At 47.7% G+C, this 24,207-nt stretch overlaps 1 protein-coding gene across 1 annotated transcript in view; it reads left to right on the top strand.

The window, feature by feature from the left end:
- Nucleotides 1-638: 638 nt before the first annotated feature.
- The window catches only part of LOC143969917 (cytokine receptor common subunit gamma-like), a 38,740-nt gene continuing 15,171 nt past the window's right edge, over nt 639-24,207 (top strand). The window contains exons 1-3 of the mRNA XM_077474372.1: nt 639-996; nt 3,393-3,483; nt 22,695-22,870. Coding sequence (XP_077330498.1) covers nt 882-996; nt 3,393-3,483; nt 22,695-22,870 — 382 coding nt within the window. The 5' untranslated portion in view covers nt 639-881. The remainder of the gene's footprint in view (nt 997-3,392; nt 3,484-22,694; nt 22,871-24,207) is intronic.

Genomic DNA, 24,207 nt, shown 5'->3' with positions numbered 1-24,207 from the left:
TAGGCCTTCTTGTCCAACATCAGTGCCTGACCTCACAAATGCACTTCTGGAAGAATGGTCAAACATCCCCATAGACACCCTCCTAAAGCTTGTGGACAGCCTTTCCAGAAGAGGTGAAGCTGTTATAGCTGCAAAGGGCCAACTCAATATTGAACCCTACGGATTAAGACTGGGGTGTCATTAAAGTCCATGTGTGTAAAGGCAGGCGTCCCAATACTTTTGGTAATATAGTGTGTGTTGGTAATATAGTGTGTGTGTGTGTGTGTGTGTGTATATATATACTCCAAAGACATGCTGGTAGGTTAATTGGATCCTGTCTAAATTGTCCCTAGTATGTGTATGTATGAATGTGAGTTGGGACCTTAGAGTGTAAGCTTCTTGAGGGTAGGGACTGATGTGAATGTAAAATGGATATGTAAAGCACTGCGTAAATTGATGGCGTTATACAAGTACCTGAAATAATAATGAATAATATATATATATATATATATATATGTATGTATGTATATATATAGTTCCTGGCCCTCCGACCGTTGTTAAAGTTCAATTTCTTAACTTAAGAATTTTACAAAAAAGAAACAGAAAGCCCAATAACAGGAAATGAGTAAGAATGTGTTTTTAGTGACAGGAAGAGCGAGGCGAGGGAAGAAGAACATCGAACTATCACTTCGATCAGATGATAAGAGGAAGGTGTTACTAAGAGATTGACTGAGGCTGGAAACCATCAGATCAGCAGAACGTTTTTAGGTTGATCCTGGTGGTAGTAGGATGTAGAGGTGGATGTATGAAGTCTGTAGAGATCCACCAGCCAGTGTATGACCTGGACCCCCTCATTGATCACACAGTGTGCGGGTTCAGCTATAGAAGAAATACTCAATTAGATGAGCTGGAGATTTCGTGGCTCCTGGAAAGCCTCACAAGTGATGGGACCTTCTCTTCTTCTCCTTCTCATCCTCTCAGCCCTGACTGGTCCGATCCAAGGCAGCGACAATGCAGGTAAATGCTCTACACCACATTCATAGGATTCCGTGTTCTTATATGTTCAGGATTTTTTTTTTTTTACTGTTAATAAGGTGTAGATGACTTAAAGTGTTTTTGTTTTGTGTCTTTTCCTATGTTGGCCAATATTAATGTGAACAGTTTGGAATTTAAGTGATACCTAAAGCAAAACACTTCACATCTCATGTATGGCCCTGAAACTGACCCCCCAGAAATACTGAAAGAGGCCCTATGTACTCAAATCTGCTCCTCTGTGGAAACAAAAAGGAGCCATAGAGCCTCCAGGTCTGGATTTATTTGCCTCAAGGCAATTGGATCATCTTATCTGACATTGGTATTAGACCTCATAATTGGGCACAAATTCCCACAGACATGGTCATGGTATTAATGGCCATGGGGAGGGCAACTCTATACTGATGGCCATAAAGAGAGAGAAATAACTCTATGTTAATGGCCATGGGGGAGGGGCAAACCTCTCTTTATGGCCATAGGGAGAGGAGGACAACTCTATCATAGTGGCCATGGAGGAGGGCAACTCTATATTATTGTCCATGTGGGGAGAGACAACTCTATATTAACAGCCACGGAGGAGGGCAACTCTATATTAATGACCATAGATAGAGGCGGACAACTCTATATTAATGGCCATGGGGGAGGACAACTCCCTATTAATGGCCATGGAGAGAGGGGCAACTCTATATTAATGGCCATGGAGAGAGGGGGGCAACTCTATATTAATGGCCATGTAGAGAGGGTGACAACTCTGTATTAATAGCCATTGGTGGAGGGCAACTCTATATTATTGGCATGGGGGAGGGGCAACTCTATATTACCAGCCTTGGAGGAGGGCAACTCTATATTAATGACCATGGAAAGAGGAGGACAACTCTATTATTGGCCTTGGAGAGAGGAGGACAACTCTATATTAATGACCACAGAGAGAGGAGACAACTCTATATTACTGGCCCTGGAGTGAGAAGGACAACTTTATATTAATGGCCGTGGGGGAGGGCCAACTCCATTTCAATGGTCATAAAGGGAGGCAACTCTATATTATTAGCCATGAAGAGAGGGGGACAACTCTTTATTATTGGCCACGGAGAGAGGGGGACAACTCTATATTATTGGCCATGGGGGAGGGCTAACTCCATACTAATGGCCACGAAGAGAGGAGGACAACTCTATATTAATGGCAATGGAGAGAGGGGGATAACTCTATATTAATGGTCAAGGAGAGATGGAGACAACTCTATATTATTGGTCATGGAAAGAGGGAGACAACTCTATATTATTGGTCATGGAGAGAGGGGGACAACTCTAAATTATTGGCCATAGGGGAGGGCCAACTCCATACTAATGGCCACGAAGAGAGGAGGACAACTCTATATTGATGGCCATGGAGAGAGGCAGACAACAAGATTGCTTACCTGTTGGATTTACCTTCTACATAATAGACTTATTTGGTATTGTCCAAGCAGTTTTTTTTGTTGGTGTTAATTACTTTTTACAATTAGTAATATGTCCTTTTTATGACCCTATTGCCCCCATACACACTATCAGTTTTTCTGCTGAGTTTTTCCTTCAGATTTACCAAAACCATATAATATGAGGTCAAACCTTAGGGCCGCGTACACACGGGCGGACTGTTCGTCCAACTTTGTCTGCTGAACAGTGTTTGGGCGGACAGTCCGCTCGTGTGTGGGCTTTCAGCGGACAGTTTCAGCGGACAGTTTGACGGACAAGGTTTTTCGGAAATTCCGTAAAACTGTCCGCTGAAACCTTGTTTCAGCGAACAGTCCGCTCGTGTGTAGGCTTGTTCGTCAAACAAAGTTGCGCGCATGCTCAGAAAGGATTTTCACGCCGAAAGCTATAATGCAGTGTATAGGACGTCGTATTTTTCGTCCCGTCGTACGTGCCGTTCACGTCATCGCGCACGGTTTCAGCAAACTGTTCGTCCGTCGTGTGTGGCCATGTCCGTCCATGCTAAGTTTGAGCGGACTGTTTGCCGAAACTGTTGGACGGACAAAGTTGGGCGAACAGTCCGCGCGTGTGTACGCGGCCTAGGAGTTTCAATGTGTATGCAATCAGGCAGGCCCTTCACTACATGGTTTTGGTAAACCTGAAGGAAAAACTCAGCAGAAAAACTGATAGTGTGTATGGGGCTTTAATGTAAGCTTTGGACCAAGTCCATTATATTCTTATGGCATTGTGTGAAGACAATCCAAATGTTTGTAGCCTTTTCTTTTTTTATTTTTTTTTTATTTAATAAAAATATTGTAAAGAAACATGAATCGTTGTTTAGACATGTAAAGTGCCTTCAATAGCTTTGGTTGTCATCTCTGTATTATATGGAAACTTCATACTATAAATCACATGACCTGTTTGTTATACAGAGGTGGAATGCATTATGAATACAGTAAAAGTCCTGACTTGTACCTGGAACCATCCACACCCCCCGACTGAGAACTATACATTCATCTACAGGTGAGTTACTTACACTTTCATGGCCAGCAGTCATTAATGTCCAGATCAAATGAAGCTTTAGTACACATTAGTTAAAATGTATCTAAAGTATTTTTGGAGTGTGGACAGGTTAGACCCTCTGTCAGGTTTTTGTTGATAACGGTATCTCGGTTGGAGAGGTTTGTACTGGCAACCATTGTCACCAAGATAGAAATTTCTAAATTTTCCAATGAGGACATTTGTTCCTGGGACATCCATCTAAGAGGGAATTTCTGTCATTCAGAAAGGTATCCTCCCACTTCCTGTTGTGTCTACAAGACAGGAAGTGATGGCAAATCTCCCAGGTGAATCATGCGGATTGCCTGCATCCCATCCCTTCTTCTTGTGTGTGTGTGTACTGTGTAAGGATGAACAGAACGGTTTTACCAAAATTGATATATATGCACCAAATTTTTTTCTAAATTGGTTTTGTATTTCACCATGTAGACAATTAAATATTCTAATAGATGAAAGTGATCCCCATTTTCAGTGCTGACATGGGTGGGTGGGTTAGCCTTGGAGTTAGTGTAAAGGTTCTTGTTCCTCCGTTTGGCAACAGGTCCCAGTAGAACACTGGTGGCAAAAGACTGATTGAAGATCAAGTCAACAGACAAGGACAGTGGTCTTCAAACTTCGGATGCAGCCCTTAGCTTGCCTTTATCTGGCCCTTGGGGCACTATTCATCTCACTGATATGAGACTCTATTCTGCCAACTGACACCAATGATGGGGCACCAGTTCTCCCACTGATTCCAATAATGGGGCACCAGTTCTCCCACTGATGGAGCACTATTCCTCTCCATAATACCAAATGTGGTGGTGTTTACGTCCACTGATGCCAGGAAAATGACCGCTGCTGCTGACCACAGTCTGACCTCCCTAAAGTCTGAAGGACAACAAACGGGTTCCTTGTTTAGTAGGTTTAGAGGCCCCTGACCTACGAGATCATGAACCTCTAGAGTTTTTGGAAAGTACAAAGGGCACTAGGGGAGAGATCTGGGCTCCGGTGTAAAATTGGCTCAGCATTAACAGGATAGCACAGAGGTGGGACCCAGACAGGGCAGGGTGTTGGCAAAGACAAAAAGAGGCCTACCAGCTGGCAGAGGAGATTCCTCCATACATGATGTTTAGAGGTGGATGGGGGCATTAAACAATTTCTTTTGTTAAGCTCTTTGGGCTGAATGAGAGAATCTGAGTGGTGTATGCTTAGTCTTAGGGTGGGAAAGCCACAATAAATGCTGCCCCAAGACTAAACTTCTAACGACTAAACAGTCTTCAAAATGTGTCTAACTTCCACATTTGTGAACTGAATAATTGTGTATGTAGACCGCGGCATCAAAAGTACCTAACAAAACCTCAAATATGACCCAATGCTTGTGACACACCATTAAGCGTACACGAAGAGGAAGCTGATTCAGGATGACAGCACTTATTCATACATAGGCTGCTACTATAATAAAATCAACCATAATAAAACATAAGCGTCAGCAGATTAAAACTTAAAACAGACTCTCATAAGGCTCCATTAATACATTAATAATAATGATGGGGTCAGAATGTGGCTCATGGATCCAGCCTGCCTTGTATCACCGGTTCAGGCTGGTGGTGAGGGTGTAATGGTGTGGGGGATGGGGTATCACTGGTTCAAGCTGGTTGTGGGGGTGTAATGGTATGGGGGATGGGGTATCACTGGTTCAGGCTGGTGGTGGGGGTGTAATGATGTGGGGGATGGGGTATCAAAGGTTCAGGCTGGTGGTGGGGGTGTAATGATGTGGGGGATGGGGTATCAAAGGTTCAGGCTGGGGGTGGGGGTGTAATGGTGCGGGGGATGGGATATCACCGGTTCAGGCTGGTGGTGGGGGTGTAATGGTGTGGGGGATGGGGTATCACCAGTTCAGGCTGGTGTTGCAGATTTAATGGTGTGGGGGATGGGGTATCACCGTTTCAGGCTGGTGGTGGGGGTGTAATGGTGTGGGGGATGGGGTATCACCGGTTCAGGCTGGTGGTTGGGGTGCAATGGTGCGGGGGATGGGGTATCACCGGTTAAGGCTGGTGGTGGGGGTGTAATGGTGTGGGGGATGGGGTATCACCGGTTCAGGCTGGTGGTGGGGGTGTAATGATGTGGGGGATGGGGTATCAAAGGTTCAGGCTGGGGGTGGGGGTGTAATGGTGCGGAGGATGATATATCACCGGTTCAGGCTGGTGGTGGGGGTGTAATGGTGTGGGGGATGGGGTATCACCGGTTCAGGCTGGTGGTGGGGGTGCAATGGTGCGGGGGATGGGGTATCACCGGTTCAGGCTGGTGGTGGGGGTGTAATGGTGTGGGGGATGGGGTATCACCGGTTCAGGCTGGTGCTGGGGGTGTAATGATGCGGGGGATGGGGTATCACTGGTTCAGGCTGGTGGTGGGGGTGCAATGGTGCGGGGGATGGGGTATCACCGGTTCAGGCTGGTGATGGGGGTGCAATGGTGCGGGGGATGGGGTATCACCGGTTCAGGCTGGTGGTGGGGGTGTAATGATGTGGGGGATGGGGTATCACCGGTTCAAGCTGGTGGTGGGGGTGTAATGGTGCGGGGGAATGGGATATCACCGGTTCAGGCTGGTGGTGGGGGTGTAATGTTGTGGGGGATGGGGTATCACCAGTTCAGGCTGGTGTTGCAGGTGTAATGGTGTGGGGCATGGGCACACTTTGGGCACCTAAGTACCAACTGAGCATGGTTTAATCACCACGGCCTACCTGAGTATTGTTGATGACCATGTCCATCCCTTTATGACTACAGTGTCCCCATCTTCTGATGGCTCCTCCCAGCAGGATAATGCACCATGTCACAAAGCTCCAATCATCTCACCAATGGACAATGAGGTCACTGTCCACCAATCATCTCACCACTGGACAATGAGGTCCCTGTCCTCCAATCATCTTACCACTGGACAATGAGGTCCCTGTCCTCCAATCATCTCACTACTGGACAATGAGGTCCATGTCCTCCAATGGCCTCCACACTCACCACTTCTCATCCAATAGAGCACCTTTGGGATGTGGTGGAATGGGAGATTGGCACCATGGATGATCGGCCGACAAATCTGCAGGAACTGTGTGATGTTATCATGTCAGTATGGAGGAAAATATCTCAGAAACGTTTCCAACACCTTGTTGTATCTATGCCACCAAGAATGAAGGCCAAAGGGGGTCCAACCCACTACAAGCAAGGGGGACCTAATAAATGGGGTCCAACCCGCTACTAGCAAGGGGGACCTAATATAGGGGGTCCAACCCGCTACTAGCAAGGGGGACCTAATAAAGGGGGTCCAACCCGCTACTAGCAAGGGGGACCTAATAAAAGGGGTCCAACCCGCTACTACCAAGGTGGACCTAATAAAGAGGGTCCAACCCACTACTAGCAAGGGGGACCTAATAAAGAGGGTCCAACCCGCTACTAGCAAGGGGGACCTAATAATGGGGGACCAACCCGTTACTTGCAAGGGGGGCCTAATAAAGGGGTCCAACCCACTACTAGCAAGGTGGACCTAATAAAGAGGGTCCAACCCGCTACTGGCAAGGTGGACCTAATAAAGAGGGTCCATCCGCTACAAGCAAGGGGGACCTAATAAAGGGGGTCCAACCCGCTACTAGCAAGGGGGACCTAATAAAGGGGACCAACACGTTACTGGCAAGGGGGGGGGCTAATAAAGGGGGTCCAACCCACTACTAGCAAGGTGGACCTAATAAAGAGGGTCCAACCCGCTACTGGCAAGGTGGACCTAATAAAGAGGGTCCATCCGCTAATAGCAAGGGAGACCTAATAAAGAGGGTCCAACCCGCTACTAGCAAGGTGGACCTAATAAAGGGGGTCCAACCCGCTACTAGCAAGGTGGACCTAATAAAGGGGGTCCAACCTGTTACTAGCTAGGAGGACCATAAAAGAGGCCGGTGAGTGTATACACCTATCATGTTCACATTTGTGAGATTTATCCTGGTAGTTCTCTGCCTAGAACTGTTTATATACAGTGCCTTGAAAAAGTATTCATAACCCTTGAAATTCCCCACATTTTGTCATGTTACAACCAAAAACGTAAATGTATTTTATTGGGATTTTATGTGATAGACCAACACAAAGTGTCACATAATTGTGAAGTGGAAGGAAAATGATAAATGATACAAATAAATATGTGAAAAGTGTGGGGGGAAGGGCATTTGTATGGCTCCCCCTTTACTCTGATACCTCTAACTAAAATCTAGAGGAATCAATTGCCTTCAGAAGTCACCTAATTAGTAAATAGAATCCACCTGTGTGTCATTTAATCTCAGTATAAATACAGCTGTTCTGTGAAGCTCTCAGAGGTTTGTTAGAGAACCTTAGTGAACAAACAGCATTATGAAGGCCAAGGAACACACCAGACAGGTCAGAGATAAAGTTGTGGAGAAGTATAAGGCAGGGTTAGGTTATAAAGAAATCTCCCAAGCTTTGAACATCTCACGGAGCTCTGTTCAATCCATCATCGGAAAATGGAAAAAGTATGGCACAACTGTAAACCTACCAAGACATGGCTGTCCACCTAAACTGACCAGGCCGGGCAAGGAGAGCATTCATCAGAGGAGAGCCAAGAGGTCCATGGTAACTCTGGGGGAGTTGCAGAGATCCACAGCTCAGGGGGAGAATCTGTCCACAGGACAACTATTAGTCGTGCACGCCACAAATCTAGTGAGTCTAGAGTGACAAGAAGAAAGACATTGGTGAAAGAAAGTCATAAGAAGTCCTGTTTGTAGTTTGTGAGAAACCATGTGGAGGACACAGCAAACATGTGGAAGAAGGTGCTCTGGTCAGATGAGACCAAAATTCAACTTTTTGGCCTAAAAACAAAATGCTATGTGTGGGGAAAACTAATGCTGCGTACACACGGTCGAACTGTTTGACGTACTTAGTCCGTTGAAACACATTTCAGCGGACAATCCGCTCGTGTGTGGGCTTCGGCTGACTTTTTCAGCGTGCAGTCCGGAGTGCTAAGAATTTCGGATTTTCCAAAAATCTGTCCGTCATACTTTGGTTTCAGCGGACAATACGGTCGTCAGTATGCTAGTTCGACGGACTAAGAATGGCGCATGCCCAGAAAGGATTTACACGGCGGAAGGGTTCTTTGCTGTGTCTTGGACTTCCTATTTCTAGTCCCGTCGTACGTGCTGTACACGTCATCGCGCAAGCTTTCGACGGACTGTTTGTGTATCCGTGTGTGGTCAAGTCCGTTCAGTGGAAACTACGACGGATTGTATGACGGACTAAGTACGCCATACAATCCGCTCGTGTGTACGCGGCATAACACTGCACATCACCCTGAACACACCATCCCCACCGTGAGACATGGTGGTGGCAGCATCATGTGGTGGGAAGGGTTTTCTTCAACAGGGACAGGGAAGCTGGTCAGAGTTGATTGGAAGATGGATGGAGACAAATACAGGACAATCTTAGAAGAAAACCTGTTAGAGTCTGCAAAAGATTTGCGACCGGGGCGGAGGTTCACCTTCCAGCAGGACAACAACCCAAAACATACAGCCAGAGCTACAATGGAATGGTTTACATTAAAGCATCAATTTTATAAAATAATGATAGGGCCCTGGGCGCTACCTCAAAAGGATATTTTATGAGCCAAACCAATGATTTGCAGGGATGTTCTGCAACCTCTCACCTACGCGAAATTAGTGGCCCACCTACACCAAGTAAGGGCCGCAAAATCTACTGCAATAGTGAGGTAGATGTTAGTTTATCCCTAATTGGACTAAAAATCCAATTAACCACTTCCCACCCGGCCAATGCATATATACGGCCGGGTGGGAGCCGTCTACTCCTGATAGGACGTTCAGGAACGTCCTTCAGGAGTAGCGGGATCGCGCGCGCGCGTGCCCGCGCAGCGGCGCGATCCCGATGTGCTCGTGTCACCCGGACACGGCACATCTCAGATCGGCAGGAGGGCTCTGTGTTTGGCCCTCCTGATCACATGACGGCTGTGTCCAATCATGGCCGTCATGTGATGTAAACAAACAGCCGGTTGCTAGGCAATCGGCTCTCCTCTCCTCACACGGAAGTCACCGCTGAGGAGAGGAGAGCAGAACGCTGCAGCCGGCTGATGATCAGTGAGTATGGGCTGCTTTTTACAGCTTTTTACTCACTGATCATCAGTGTAGTGTAAACACACAACACACCACACAGTACAAACACAGTCCCCACATATGTCCCCAAAACACACATGTCCCCAAAACATACATGTCCCCAAATAATAAAAACACATGTCCCTAATAATAAAAACATGTCCCCCACATATGTCCCACTAAAATCACATGTCCCAATGATTATCTGCACACATATGTACGTGATCACCTGCACACATATGTACATGATCATTTGCGTACATATGTCCGTGATCACACAAACCAATTATTATTCACTTAACGGAATTTTTTTTACCAAAAACATGTAGCAGAATACATTTTGGCTTAAATTTATGACAAAATTTGATTTTATTGGATTTCTTTTCAAATAGAAAAAAGAAAATATTGTTTTTTTTCCAAATTTCCGCTATTTTTGCGCTTATATCGCAAAAAAAAAAAAACGGAGTCGTGAATAAATAACACCAAAATAAAGCTCTATTTGTGCGAACAAAATGATAACAATTTCATTTGGGTACAGTGTAGCATGACCGCGCAATTGTCACTGAAAGCGCTAGAGCGCTGAAAGCTGAAAATTGGGCTGGGAAGGAAGGGGGTGAAAGTGCCCTGTATTGTAGTGGTTAAGGCTACAAAAGTATGTACACTGTTTCCCTATATTAGGTCCATATACAGTTAACAATAGGGATAAGCAGAAAAAAACACCCTGTTCTGTATGTACACCCTATTGATATAGAACAATACTAAATATTGAGATGAATTATGCCAGTGAGATAATTAAAACACAAATAAAGCATCCTGAAGTACAGAAAATACTGGCTAAAGTTACTATGTAGATCAGATTGTAAGTGTGAAAGTCCTCAATCAAAATGTTCCTATAAAGTTCATTAAATCCACAATGTATATCTCCAAGTGCTCAATAGAGACAAAAAATATATAAAAAAAAAAAATATTAAAAATAAAAAAAAGATTATATCACTAGTATGTCCAATGGAACACTGGATTCCAAAACGTTGTCCACAGCCAAATGTGCAAATATGCAAAGAAATGTGCAAAAATACAAATAAATGTGCAGAAAAAAATGTGCAAAAAATGCTGTGCTTAGAGTTCCTTAAATTACAATGTGCAAAATATGCAAAGTTTCATAATCAAAGTAGATATAAAGTGCCCAGTCAATATATAGTAGATCTCCAATCGGATCAAAAAAGGTGACTTTGGGGGGCGTGGCCTGACCATGGAGGAGTGAAGACGTGTGTCTCCTCAGCTCCGTCTCACCGCCGCATGATAACAGCGCACGGAGGGTGAATCTGTCCCCATCCTCACACAGCGATGTCCCACAAGAGCCGGGCGTCATCCCAGCACTCACGGGTGGACCGCTCGCGGCAAGCACAGCTGGACAACTTCTTCCCGGGGCAGGAGGAGAAGGGCCGGGAGGCCTCCAAAATGGCGCCGGCAGGCAAGGCCCTGAAAGCTGGCAAGGCCGCGCCATCCACGGCCACAAAGTCGCACCGGAGGGATGCCTCGCCGATACCTTCCCCGCAGTTGGTGAATGATTCGGCCCCCCCGACCTCCCCACGGTCCCCCGGGTTGCTGCCGGAAGCCCCTGACGAACCGGACCCCCTGGCTGATGCGGATATCAGGCGCCATATTCTGTCCCTCCCCACCAAAGCTGACCTGGAGCGCTTTGCAGATAGAGTGGAGAAGGCGTTTAAGGAGGACATTGCACAGCTTAAGGCAGACACAGTACACCTGGGGGGTAGGATGGAGTCCCTGGAGCAGAGATTTGAGGAGGCTCTCCCTGTTATAACTATGCTGCAGGACCAATGTGATGCACAAGGCCGTCAGATTGAGGCCCTGCTTTGCCAGTTAGACGACGCAGAGAACCGCAGTCGCAGAGCTAACATTAGGATCCGGGGCCTACCTGAGGCCACAGGAGCTAGGGACATTGTTCCTACCCTGGAGGGTGTTTTTAAGGAGATCCTAGGCTTACCTGCTACGGCTACTGTGGAAATTGACCGTGCACATAGGGCCTTGAAACCCCCCTCTCAAGATGTGAATAATCCCAGAGACATTATCTGTAAGCTACATAAGTATACGCTTAAAGATCGCATAATGCAGAAAATGAGAGGGAAACCCTATTTTGATTTTGATGGTGCACACCTGGCTTTTTACCAGGACATTTCAAGGCGCACTCTTATGCAACGCAGGGCCTTGCGCCCCCTCCTGCTGGCTATTCAAGAGGCTGGACTGCCATACCGCTGGGGGTTTCCCTTTGCCCTACAAGTTACCAGGGACGGTAAGACCGTGACTCTCCGCACTAAAGATGACCTCCCACATTTTTTGGCTGCCTTGGAGCTGGAACAGGTAGACTTCCCGGACTGGAGGAACCCTTCGGACTTTGCAGCTTTTAGATTGCCGACACCGCAACCGTGGCTGCCCGCTAGAAGTCAGAACCGCAGACGGCGCCACAGGAGACAATCAAGGGATCCTTCCACGGATGCTGCTGCCCCGGGTCCCTGAGGGTACCAAAACTTTTTCCCAAGGACACACTCCTGTGATCTGAAGAACTCTGGGTTGACTTGACTTGACTTACTTGGAATTCCCCACGGCACCCTGAGCTGGTTCCGGTTTTTGGTTCGCACTGGCAGTTAATTCAATTTGATTTTTTTTTCTCTCTTTTTAAAGGCCATATTATTTTATTTTTTATTTTTATTTCTTTGGTTCTGCCGTGGGGACCCTGTGAACTGTTAATAATTGCTGCTTTATGTGTTTTTCCCCTCCTTTATCGCACTAAGTCAGGTGCGGTGGGCGGAGATGGGGACCCACTTCCCTCTTTGTTATGGGATTCCACGTACCCCCAGTAGGATGCCCGTTTTTTTCTTTTTTTTTCTTCTGTACGGGCTTAGATCCTGGTGGGGATCTGGAGTTGTGGCTTGGGCCCCACCCCCCCTTTGGGGGGGGTGGGGACCTCGCCATAGCTTTTAGTTTTTTTCTACCTCTAGCCGGCCTCGGCCGCTATGTTTTATCAGTTGTACCTTGTATATCTTTCACATGTATGTTTTTTCTCCCCTTTTTTCTTCCCCTCTCTTCTCTTGACTGCCCTCCTCTTCTTGACTCTTCTCTCTTTAGGTCTGCTCTGATGCTCTGCCGTCTGCACCGGACGCACCACCACTTTGCGAGCATGTCCCTGCCTGGACTTTTGGGATGGCTACATTGCGGGTAAGCACTTACAATGTTAGGGGCCTATGCTCCCCTCATAAGCGTAGTAAGCTCTGGGGGGAACTGAAGCGGCTGCGGTCGCAGGTGATTTTCCTTCAGGAGACTCACTTTACGCATCAGTCGTCCCCTAAATTGCCCACCCATCTTTTCAACCAGTGGTTTCTAAGCAACTCCCCCTTAGCTAAATCGCGCGGTACAGCTATCGGCATACATAAGTCCTGCCCCTTCCAACCCTCTGCTCACAGGGTTGACCCCCAGGGCAGGTATGTTTTCTTGAAGGGCACTATAGCTGGACAACTCTATACGTTCGCGACACTCTATGCCCCTAACGCTGACCAACTTACTTTTATTGACCGTACCTTGGACCGTCTAGCGGAGTTTCGGGAAGGTTTTCTAATTGTAGGAGGAGACTTTAACGTAAGCCCTGACCCCCAACTGGACACATCCCATGCGAGACCCTCCCATTCCTATAAATTCCTTAAACATTACCGCAAGACTTTGCAATCCCATCTCCTGTCGGACGGTTGGCGGATACTGCACCCCTCTGATAGGGACTACAGTTATTATTCCACGGTACATGATGTGTACACACGGATTGACCACATCTACGTTGACCGTAATATCCTGGAACTCCTTCAGTCCGCGACCATAGACGTCATTTCCATCTCAGACCATGCCCCAGTGACGGTGGCTTTTGCCCTGCCCATGGTTCAACAGAGGGCCTGGACATGGCGGCTTAATGATAATTTATTGGATGATGGCATAGCGGTGAAGGAGGTCACGGATACGCTGACTAACTACTTTAAGGAGAATACACCGGCTGAGATAGGTGAAGGGGTTATATGGGAAGCTCATAAGGCGGTGGTTAGGGGGGCATTAATCTCTCAGGGGTCTAGGCTTAAAAAAGCTCGTCGGGCGGATTTTACGCGGGTGTATACTGCCCTTCAGAAAGCTGAACTCGCTCATAAGACTAATGGGAGTCCGGAGGCTTTGTCGGCCCTGACGGAGCTACGGGAATTATTTCTGCGGTTATTAGACCGCCAAGCCCGCAAACAATTTCGCTTTTTGGCTCACAAGTATTATGAACACGGGAATAAGTGCGGTCGGATGCTGGCTCGTGCCCTCCGTAAACGCCATGCCCAGACCTATATTCACAAATTACACGATTCGGCAGGGGTTCCGGTTGTCCAATCCTCTAAAATAGCGGCCGGGTTCCGTGAATACTACACAACATTATATAACTTAGACTCTACAATCTCCCCCGCGACCCGAGTGGATAGACTCAAGGCGACCCGTGCCTATTTGGCGGCGGCTGATCTGCCGAAGCTTACCGAAGAACAATCCGCTGCCCTGGAACTCCCAATTACGGTGGAGGAGATTGGGGCCACGGTGGAGTCCTTGCCCAATGGTAAGAGTCCTGGTCCGGACGGATTTACTAAGGTTTACTATAAAACTTTCCTGCCCCAGCTACAGGCTCCCATGTGCGCCTACTTTAATGCTATCGCAGGGGGCAGTGCCATCCCCCCGGAAGCCCTTCTGGCTCATATTACTGTGCTGCCGAAGGAGGGCAAGGACCCCACCGTCCCCCAGAGCTACCGCCCTATTTCCCTTCTTAATTTGGACATAAAGATTCTGACGAAAATTCTAGCAAATAGACTGAAGCTCCTTATTCCTGACCTGGTCCACCCGGACCAGACAGGCTTTGTTGCTGGGAGGGAAGCCAGGGATAACTCCCTTCGAGCGGTCCATCTTATTCACTGGGCCCGCTCCCGCCCGGTCCCGCATCCGTATATTGTTTTGTCCACTGACGCTGAAAAAGCTTTTGACCGCATAGACTGGTCCTACCTGACAGAGGTACTTCACTCCATACAACTGGGCCAGCGGATGTTGACGACGATTGCGGCCTTATATTCTGCACCTTGTGCTCAGGTCAAAGTAAATGGGATTTTGTCGGCCCGGTTCCCCATTAGAAACGGCACGAGGCAGGGGTGTCCTCTTTCACCCCTCTTGTTTGTCCTAGTGCTGGAGCCGTTTCTCCGCACGGTGCGGGCTAGCCCTGATATTAAGGGGCTCCAAGTTGGTAACACAGAACACAAACTCTCGGCTTATGCTGACGATGTGTTGTTTCACCTTACGGACCCCCTGCTCTCTCTGCCAAATCTGATGAGGGAACTGAAACTTTTTGGGTCATTGTCTAATTTTAAGATAAATTTTTCAAAGTCGGAAATACTCCCTGTCCACTTAGCCCCGCATCTCATGACATCCCTCAAGGCCGCCTTTCCCTTCGTTTGGACTATGTCGTCCCTGCGATACTTGGGAGTGCATTTAACGAACCGTTACGATACCCTGTACTTAGCTAATTACCCACCCTTACTGGATGCGATCAAAAGAGATCTCTTACAATGGACGGGGACGGCGTTTACTTGGTTTGGTCGGGTGAGTGTCATAAAGATGAATGTCCTACCCCGTGTACTCTTTTATTTACAGATGCTTCCGATCCCCTTGCCCAAATGTTTCTTTGACCGCTTAAGTAGTATGATGTCTCGCTTTATATGGAACGACCGTAAACCTAGAATAGCGTTACGGATACTGCGTCGTTCGAAGAGGTGGGGTGGACTGGGTGTCCCAGACATTAGACAGTATTATCAAGCGGTGGCCCTCCAGAAGATTCTAGACTGGCATTTCCACTCTCGAACTAAGCTCTGGGTCCCTTTAGAGAAGTGTCTGGCGGGTAGGAACTTAGCTTACGCGCCCTGGTTGCCCCGGGTATATAGGGGCCTGGCGGAGACGACCTCCCCTCTGACGACCCATGTGTTCTCAGTTTGGGACAGGCTCAATGCGACCCTTAAGCTGGCTCCCCCTATGTCCCCGGTGGCCCCATTGGGTGGTTTCCTATGGTTCCCGCCGGGAGAACAGATGGGTTTCTTTGGGAATTGGGTTGACGATGGGAACGCTAGTTGCGGGCAATTCTTGAGGGATGGTGGTCTTATGCCATATGAGGCCCTGCCCATCGGTAGCTGTGGCTCCCGAATGAACTTCTGGAGATACCGGCAACTACACCACTTTTTTCAGGCACATGGTCATACTATTAGGGATCCCCGGACCCTTACCCCGTTTGAGCGCATCTTTCTTGCAGAGGAGCCGACTCCACACCTGGTTTCTGAGTTATACCGGCTGTTGGACTCGGCCAGCTCCCAGACTACTCCTGCTTATATTAGACGGTGGGAGACTGACTTGGGGACGACGTTCACAGAGACGCAGTTATCACACCTTTATTCCCTCACCCATTCGTCCTCTAGTCCAAGGTTCAGGAGACCTACTTTAAGTTATTAGCACGCTGGTACCGGGTGCCGGCAGACTTGGCCTGTATTTACCCCTCCGCATCGGAGTCCTGCTGGAGGGGATGTGGACAACGAGGAACCCTAGTTCACGTGTGGTGGGAGTGCCCCCTAATTCGACCCTTCTGGGAAGACATACAGGGTCAAGTGAAGGCTGTGACCGGGATTGAGGTCCCTCTCTCGCCGCTGCACTTCCTTCTGCAGGTGCCCTCGGTCCCGCTTAGGGTTTATAAGAATTCCGTGTTGGCACATTTGCTGAATGCAGCCAGACGCCTGATTCCGTTATATTGGAAGCGGCCTGGAATCCCCACTCGAGAAGAGTGGTGCAGGGGAGTGCATGCGGTGAAGGAGGCAGAGCACTGGGTCGCTACCTGTAAAGGCCTAGAGGACCGTTTCCACGATATCTGGAGATCCTGGTCGACGTATGCGTCGGATCCTAACCATATGCCCTCCAGTTTAGACGTGGCTCTGCTGGAATTGGCAGACCCCACCCTTAAAACTCTCAGACTGGGCGGAGCCCAGGGGGGGACTGGATCTCCCCCTGGAAGCTCTTAGCGAAGGAATACTGCTTACGAATATTGAAGCTGGGGAGTGGTGTGCCCGGTGCGGACGGAGCGGACATTTGGTGACTATACTCAGGTAAATGGACCTACTTTTCCTATTCTCTTCCTGTCCCTGTCGTTCTTCCTTTCTACCCTATGCTGACCTTTTCTCTTTTCCTTTTCCTCTTCCCCATCTTTCCACCTTTCTTGGGTCAGAATGTCATGTAGCCTGAGCTGCCGAAGCTGGTAGGTGGTGGGCTGGGATCCCTATTTTGACGCTTGGGCTGCCAGGCAAGAAATTCTGAGTTTGGCGGAGGGAGGCGTTCCGGCCGACCCTCTGTGGTGACACCGGCTCCCGGGATGCGCTGGCGGTGGAGGGTGGCTAGCTGGCGGCTGTTGGGGCCCCCCCCCTCTACCCTAGTGCCGGGACGGTGTCCATTTTTCAGGTCCCTTTCTGCCGGATTTTGACCCACTATTGGTTGAGGTAATTGTTTCTTTTTACCCTGGCACTTATCTGGGTTTCCCAGCCCGCCTGCTATGTATACACCCAAGACATTCTCCTTCTCTTTATGACTCTAAGACCTCTCTCTTTAAGTCTGTTTAAATGTTCAACTTACATGATGTTACTCTAGCACTGGAGCGGCCTTTTTTGAGGCCGATAAATATTGCACTTCAATGTGATGTTGGACCTGTATTGTTTTTCATGTTTCTGTTTCTGTTATATTGCAATAAATACTGATTACACAAAAAAAAAAAAGGTGACTTTAGTGCTCATTCAAAGAGAACCAGTGACTTCCGAAGCTCACCCCCTCAGATCCCCACTCACCAGATCTTTGTACCTCTGAGGGGTTGCGTGTGTGTAATGACTCAGACTCCAGCCGCTTTACAGCCAAATCCTCCGCCTTCACTCACTGCTTTGTATCTCGGATGGTTCCCCTTTAAAAAAGGTTAGAGGCAGGCCAATGGATCTTCAGTAGGAAAAAAAAGCAGCTCCCATAGTGCAGTACGTTTGTCACCAAAAAAATAATTTTATTAAAAAAGATTTTTTACAAATCAGAACAGAAAGAAATGATTTTATGTATAAAGAAATAAAAATTAAAAATTATAAAAAAAAATTAAAAACCAGTAGTCAAACCAAAACCAATAAAGTGCATGAGGACAACAGATTGCACATATTTCGTCCCAGATAAATACACTGGCATATATATTGACTGGGCACTTTATATCTACTTTGATTATGAAACTTTGCATATTTTGCACATTCTAATTTAAGGAACTCTGAGCACAGCATTTTTTGCACATTTTTTGCACATTTTATTCTGCACATTTATTTGTATTTTTGCACAGTTCTTTGCATATTTGGCTGTGAACAACGTTTTGGAATCCAGTGTCCCATCGGACATACTAGTGATATAATCTTTTTTTTATTTTTTTTATTTTTTATTTTTTGTCTCTATTGAGCACTTGGAGATATACATTGTGGATTTAATGAACTTTATAGGAACATTTTGATTGAGGACTTTCACATTTACAATCTGATCTACATAGTAACTTTAGCCAGTATTTTCTGTACTTCAGGACCCTTTATTTGTGCTTTAATTATCTCACCTGCATAATTAATCTCAATATTTAGTATTGTTCTATATCAATAGGGTGTACATACAGAACAGGGTCCTTTTTTCTGCTTATCCCTATTGTTAACTGTATATGGACCTAATATAGGGAAACAGTGTACATACTTTTGTAGCCTTAATTTGATTTTTAGTCCAATTAGGGATAAACTAACCTCTACCTCACTATTGCAGTAGATTTTGAGGCCTTTCCTAGGTGTAGGTGGGCCACTAATCTCGTGTAGGTGAGAGGTTGCAGAGTATCCCTGCAAATCATTGGTCTAGCTCATAAAATATCGTTTTGAGGTAGCGCCCAGGGCCCTATCATTATTTTATAAAATTGTTGCATATCCACAGCCTTCAGGGGGGATGGGGGGGGGGGGGGGCTGAGGACTTATAGGGCAGCAGCAACCTATTACACGCTTAGCGCTGCTGTTCCTTTTAGCATTTTTTATTTTACATCAAAGCATATTCATGTGTTAGAATTGCCAAGTTACAGTCCAGACCTAAATCCCATTGAGAATCTGTGGCAAGACTTGAAAATTGCTGTTCACAGACGCTCTCCATCCAATCTGACAGAGCTTGAGATATTCTACAAAGAAGAATGTGTAGAAATGTCCTCTCTAGATGTGCAAAGCTGGTAAAGACACCCCCAAAAAGACTTGTAGAGAAAGGGGGTTCTACAAAGTACTGATTCCGGGGGGCGCCATACAAATGCCCCTCCCCCCACACTTTGCACATATTTATTTTTATCATTTATAATTTTCCTTCCACTTAACAATTATGCGTTACTTTGTGTTGGTCTATCACATAAAATCCCAATAAAATACATTTAGGCTTTTGGTTGTAACAAAATGTGGGGAATTTCAAGGGGTATGAATACTTTTTCAAGGCACTTTAAAACTGGAAGGAAAAAGCTGTTTTTGCACTTAGATCGGAACGTCTGCTTTTTTCTTGGCTGTAAGAGCAGTGTACAGTGACAGTCAACCCACAGATCTAAGGCCGCGTACACACGGGCGGACAGTCCGCTCGTGAGTAGGCAAGTTGGACGGACTAAGTATGGCGCATGCTCAGAAAGGATTTACACGGCGAAAGGTTGCATTGCAGTGTATTGGACGTCGTATTTCTAGTCCGGTCATACGTGCTGTACACGTCATCGCGCAAGCTTTCAGCGGACTGTCTGTTCATCGTGTGTGGTCAAGTCCGTTCATTCAAAAGTAGGACGGACTGTCTGTCGGATTGTCTGACGGACTTAGTTGGCCAGACAGTCCGCCCGTGTGTACGCGGCCTAAGAGAAAACAGCAACAGCCAACCAAGACCTGGAAACCCCCCCCCCCAATGGCAGAGCAGAGTCAGAGCCCACATAGTGATGGAGGTGCAGATAGAAAGGCCAGGCTTCTCCGGACTCACTTGAGTTTGTCAGAGAGCTGAAGAAGAAGGGGATTCCCAGCATAGACCTCAATATAACGAGGAGGTTATAATGACTACACATATAATGAGAACAGAAACTTACACTCACATCGGCTCAGCAATGAGATGACAAAGAAAACTATGAAAAATATACGAACATTACAAATTGATAATAAATCTTCACAATTTAAAATTTTTGATTCAACTTCCATTGAATCAAAAATTAATTTAGAAGAATTATACCCCAAAACATCCTCCAGTCTCAGAATAGTACAAGAGTTTTGAGAATGACACAAATATTAATTAAGGACATGAAGTTTATGCGAAGAGTCAATATTTGCAGTGTTGACCCTTCTTTTCCGAGACCTCTGCAATTCTCCCCGGCATGGTGTCACTCAACTTCTGGGCCACATCCTGACTGATGGCTGCCCCCTCCATTCTTGTATAATCAATGCTTGGAGTTTTTTCTGAATTTGTGTGTGTGTGTGTGTGTGTGTGTGGGGGGGGGGGGCTTAACTACAAGTTCTCAATGGCATAAAGGTCTGGGGAGTTTCCTGGCCATGGACTCAAAATGTTGATGTTTTGTTCCCCGTGTCACTTAGTTATGACATGTCTTATGGCAAGGTGCTCCATCATGCTGGAAAAGCCATTGTTCCTCACCAAACTCTTCTTGGATGGTTTGGAGAAGTCACTCTTGGGGGATGTTTTTGTACCCTTCTTTATTCATGGCGGTGTTCTTAGGAGCCCCCCACACTCCCTTGGCTGAGAAGCCCCCCCCACACATGAATGGACTCAAGATGCATGACACATGACTGGTGTCCCAAACAATGGGAGAGGGGATTCATCAGTGAAAATGACTTTCCCCCAGTCCTCAGCAGTCCAATCCCTGGACCTTTTTCAGAATATCAATCTGTCCCCGATGTTTTTCCTGGAGAGAAGTGGCCTCTTTGCTGCCCGTCTTGACACCAGGCCATCCTCCAAAAGTCTTCTCCTCACTGTGCATGCCGATGTCCTCACACCTGACTGCTGCCATTCCTGAGCAAGCTCTCCACTGGTGGTGAACCCCTCTCCCCTGCTCACCTCCATACCCTGTTCCCCCCCGCTAACCTCTGTACCCCAATCCCCCTATGCGGACCTCTGTACCGCAAATCCCCTTTTCTGCTCACCTATGTACCCCAAAACCCTGTTGGCTCACCTCTGTACCCCAAAACCCCTTTGGCTCATCTCTGTACCCCAAACCCCCTGTCAGCTCACCTCTGTACCCCAACCCCTCTTTGGCTCAGCTCTGTACCCAAAACCCCCTGTTGGCTCACCTCTGTACCCCAAACCCCCTGTTGGCTCACTTAAGTACCCTAACCCCCCTGTCAGCTCACCTCTGTACCCCAAACCCCCTGCCAGCTCACCTCTGTACCCATAACCCCCTGTCGGCTCACCTCTGTACCCCAAACCCCCCGTTGGCTGACCTCTGTACTCCAAACCCCCTGTTAATTGACCTCTGTACCCTATGCCCAGTGTCTGCTCATCTTTGTACCCCATACCCCTTGTCTGCTTATCTCTGTACCCCAGAACTCTGTGTGATCACCTGTGTACACCAAAACCCCCTCTCTGCTCACATCTGTACCCTCAATCTTTCTTCTCTGCTCACCTCCACACCTCAAACCCCCCTATTGGCACTCCTTAGTACACCACTCTTTATGTGAAAGCCAACTACCACCCTCCCTTCTGAATCTCTCTGTGCCCTGCCTTCCTCTCCCCAAAGCCCCAGGGCAGGACCTTTCTACCATCACAGGCTGTGGGCAGTGCTGGCCAAGTGCAGCAAGTGTAGTCAGACTAATGACAAAGGACTTACGGATGGCTGCAGGGTGTTGCTTAGCTTCGGTGGCCACCTGCAGAGTTGGAACCCAGGGCACCCCCCCCCTCCTCATACTGGCCCTACACACATCTTTGCACATTAATAAACAGTACTAGGAGGAGGCGGAGAGCTCAGAAAGCCACCTATCCCTTTCAAGTGCTCTTCACTGCACTGTGCCAACCGAGGTCATGTTGTGTGGATGTACATTCGGAGGAGCGGGACCGTGGTTGGATCTGACAAACAGTCTTTCTTCAATCACAATGATGCTTGCTGTGGAACCCCTGAGGATCTCAGGCGGCACCCCTGTTGAGAAAGGCTGATCTAAAGCCTCTGACTGCTAGTCTCACCAGATTTGGTGATATCACTAAAATGCTGCTCACTGTTTTCCTTACCCGAAGGGAAGCTGTACCTGAGGAGCTGCAGTTCAAGGATCTCCCTGCTTCATCCAGCAGGTTATACTGCCACCTACAGGAGGGTTTAACTGTATGGTTCACTGCTCTCCTCGCTGGAGGGGAAGCTGTTCCTGAGGAGCTGCAGTGCAAGGATATCTCTGCTTCATCCAGCAGGTGTTACTGCCATCTGCAGGAGGGTTGAACTGTACGGTTCACTGTTCCCCTCACTGGAGGAGAAGCTGTTCCTGAGGAGCTGCAGTACAAGGATCTCCCTGCTTTTTCTTCTTCCATTTTGTGGATGTGGGTTCCCCCCACCTTTATCATTACCCCTCCAGTCATCAACGGGGAGCTCTGACATGAGGAAGGATAGCCCGCCTCTACCACATCTCGATACAGAGACACAGTACAAGAGAAGGCATGGTAAGTCAGAAACGGGGATAAAAATCAGCTGCAGGGAGACCACAGGGAATGCCGGTGATTGGACTTTTTGCCCTCTGCTTGTCATTCCACAGTACAGGTACTCTTTAAAAGCTTGTCCCAAAATAGAATGAAAACCTTTTATTTCTGTAATTGGTTTGCACCCATAAAATGTATGCAGAAGAAACAACAGAATGTTTACTGCTACAGAAGGATACTCCCCCCAGACCCATCCTCTGTGCTTTGTATTATTTAGGGAGGACAACACGGGATCCCAAGCCATTCCGTGTCCTGAATACCTGTCTGTCAATCAATTGAACATCGGGTGCAAGCTCGCCATCTCAAAACCCTATGACAGCTTCATTGTGGAGCTGAACGGCAGTGCCTCCGGGTCTTCAATAAGGAAGAAGTTTCAAAAGCATCAGGACTATGGTAAGTCTTTTCCTTATCATACACTGTACAATGTAACAGATACAGAATGGGAAACGTGGGATCTCAGAGATCCATGGTGTGATCATTGGTGGAGAACGGGCTGGTGGGAAATCCGTGGCATGATAGTTGGTGCAGGACAGACTGTTGGTAACTCCACAGCGTTAAGGTTGGTGCAGGGCAGATTGGTGGGAAATCCGTGGTGTGATTGTATGTGGAGGATGGGCTGGTAGAAAATCCATGGCGTGATCGTTGGTGCAGGATGGGCTGGTGGGAAATTCATGGCATGATTGTTAGTGCAGGACGGGCTGGTGGTAAATCTGTGGTCTGATTGTTAGTGCAGAACAGGCTGGTGGAAAATCCATGGCGTGATCCTTGGTGCAGGAGGCTGGTGGGAAATCTGTGGTGTGATTGTTGGTGGAGGATGGGCTGGTGGGAAATCCGTGATGTGATCATTGGTGGAGGATGGGCTGGTGGGAAATCCATGGTGTGATCGTTGGTAGAGGATGGGCTGGTGAGAAAACCATGGTGTGATCGTTGATGGAGGATGGGCTGGTTGGAAATCCATGGTGTGATCGTTGGTGTAGGACGGGCTGGTGGCAAATCCAGGCCGTGGTCATTGGTGCAGGATGGGCTGTTGGGAAATCCACAGCGTTAAGGTTGGTGCAGGACGGATTGGTGGGAAATCCAAGGCTTGCTCATTGGGGCAGGATGGGCTGGTGGGAAATCGGTGGTGTGACCATTGGTGGAGGATGAGCTAGTGGGAAATCCGTGATTTGATTGTTGGTGGAGGATGGGCTGGTGGGAAATCCATGGTGCGATCGTTGGTGCAGGAGGCTTGTGGGAAAATCCATGGTGTGATCGTTGGTGTAGGACGGGATTGATCGTTGGCGGAGGATGGGTAGGTGGGAAATCCGTGGTGCGATCGTTGGTGCAGAAGGCTGGTGGGAAATCCATAGTGTGATCATTGGTGGAGGATCGGCTGGTGGGAAATCCATGATATGATCGTTGGTGGAGGATGGGCTGGTGGGAAATCCATGGTGCGGTCGTTGGTGGAGGATGGGCTGGTGGGAAAACCATGGTGTGATCGTTGGTGTGGGACGGGCTTGATCGTTGGTGGATGATGGGCTGGTGGGAAATCCGTGGTGTGATCGTTGGTGGAGGATGGGCTGGTGGGAAATCCATGGTGCGATCTTTGGAGCTGGAAGCTGGTGGGAAATCCATGGTGTGATCGTTGGTGGAGGATGGGCTGGTGGGAAATCCATGGTGTGATTGTTGGTGTAGGGCAGGCTGGTGGCAAATCCAGGCCTTGCTCATTGGTGCAGGATGGGCTGTTGGGA

The sequence above is a fragment of the Lithobates pipiens genome, unplaced genomic scaffold (genome assembly GCF_037356315.1).
Source record: "Lithobates pipiens isolate NorthernLeopardFrog02 unplaced genomic scaffold, aLitPip1_a1.2 Scaffold_1, whole genome shotgun sequence".
Classification (NCBI taxonomy): domain Eukaryota; kingdom Metazoa; phylum Chordata; class Amphibia; order Anura; family Ranidae; genus Lithobates; species Lithobates pipiens.
The sequence above is the reverse complement of the archived record's forward strand: the minus strand, read 5'-3'. Positions and strand labels throughout refer to the sequence as shown.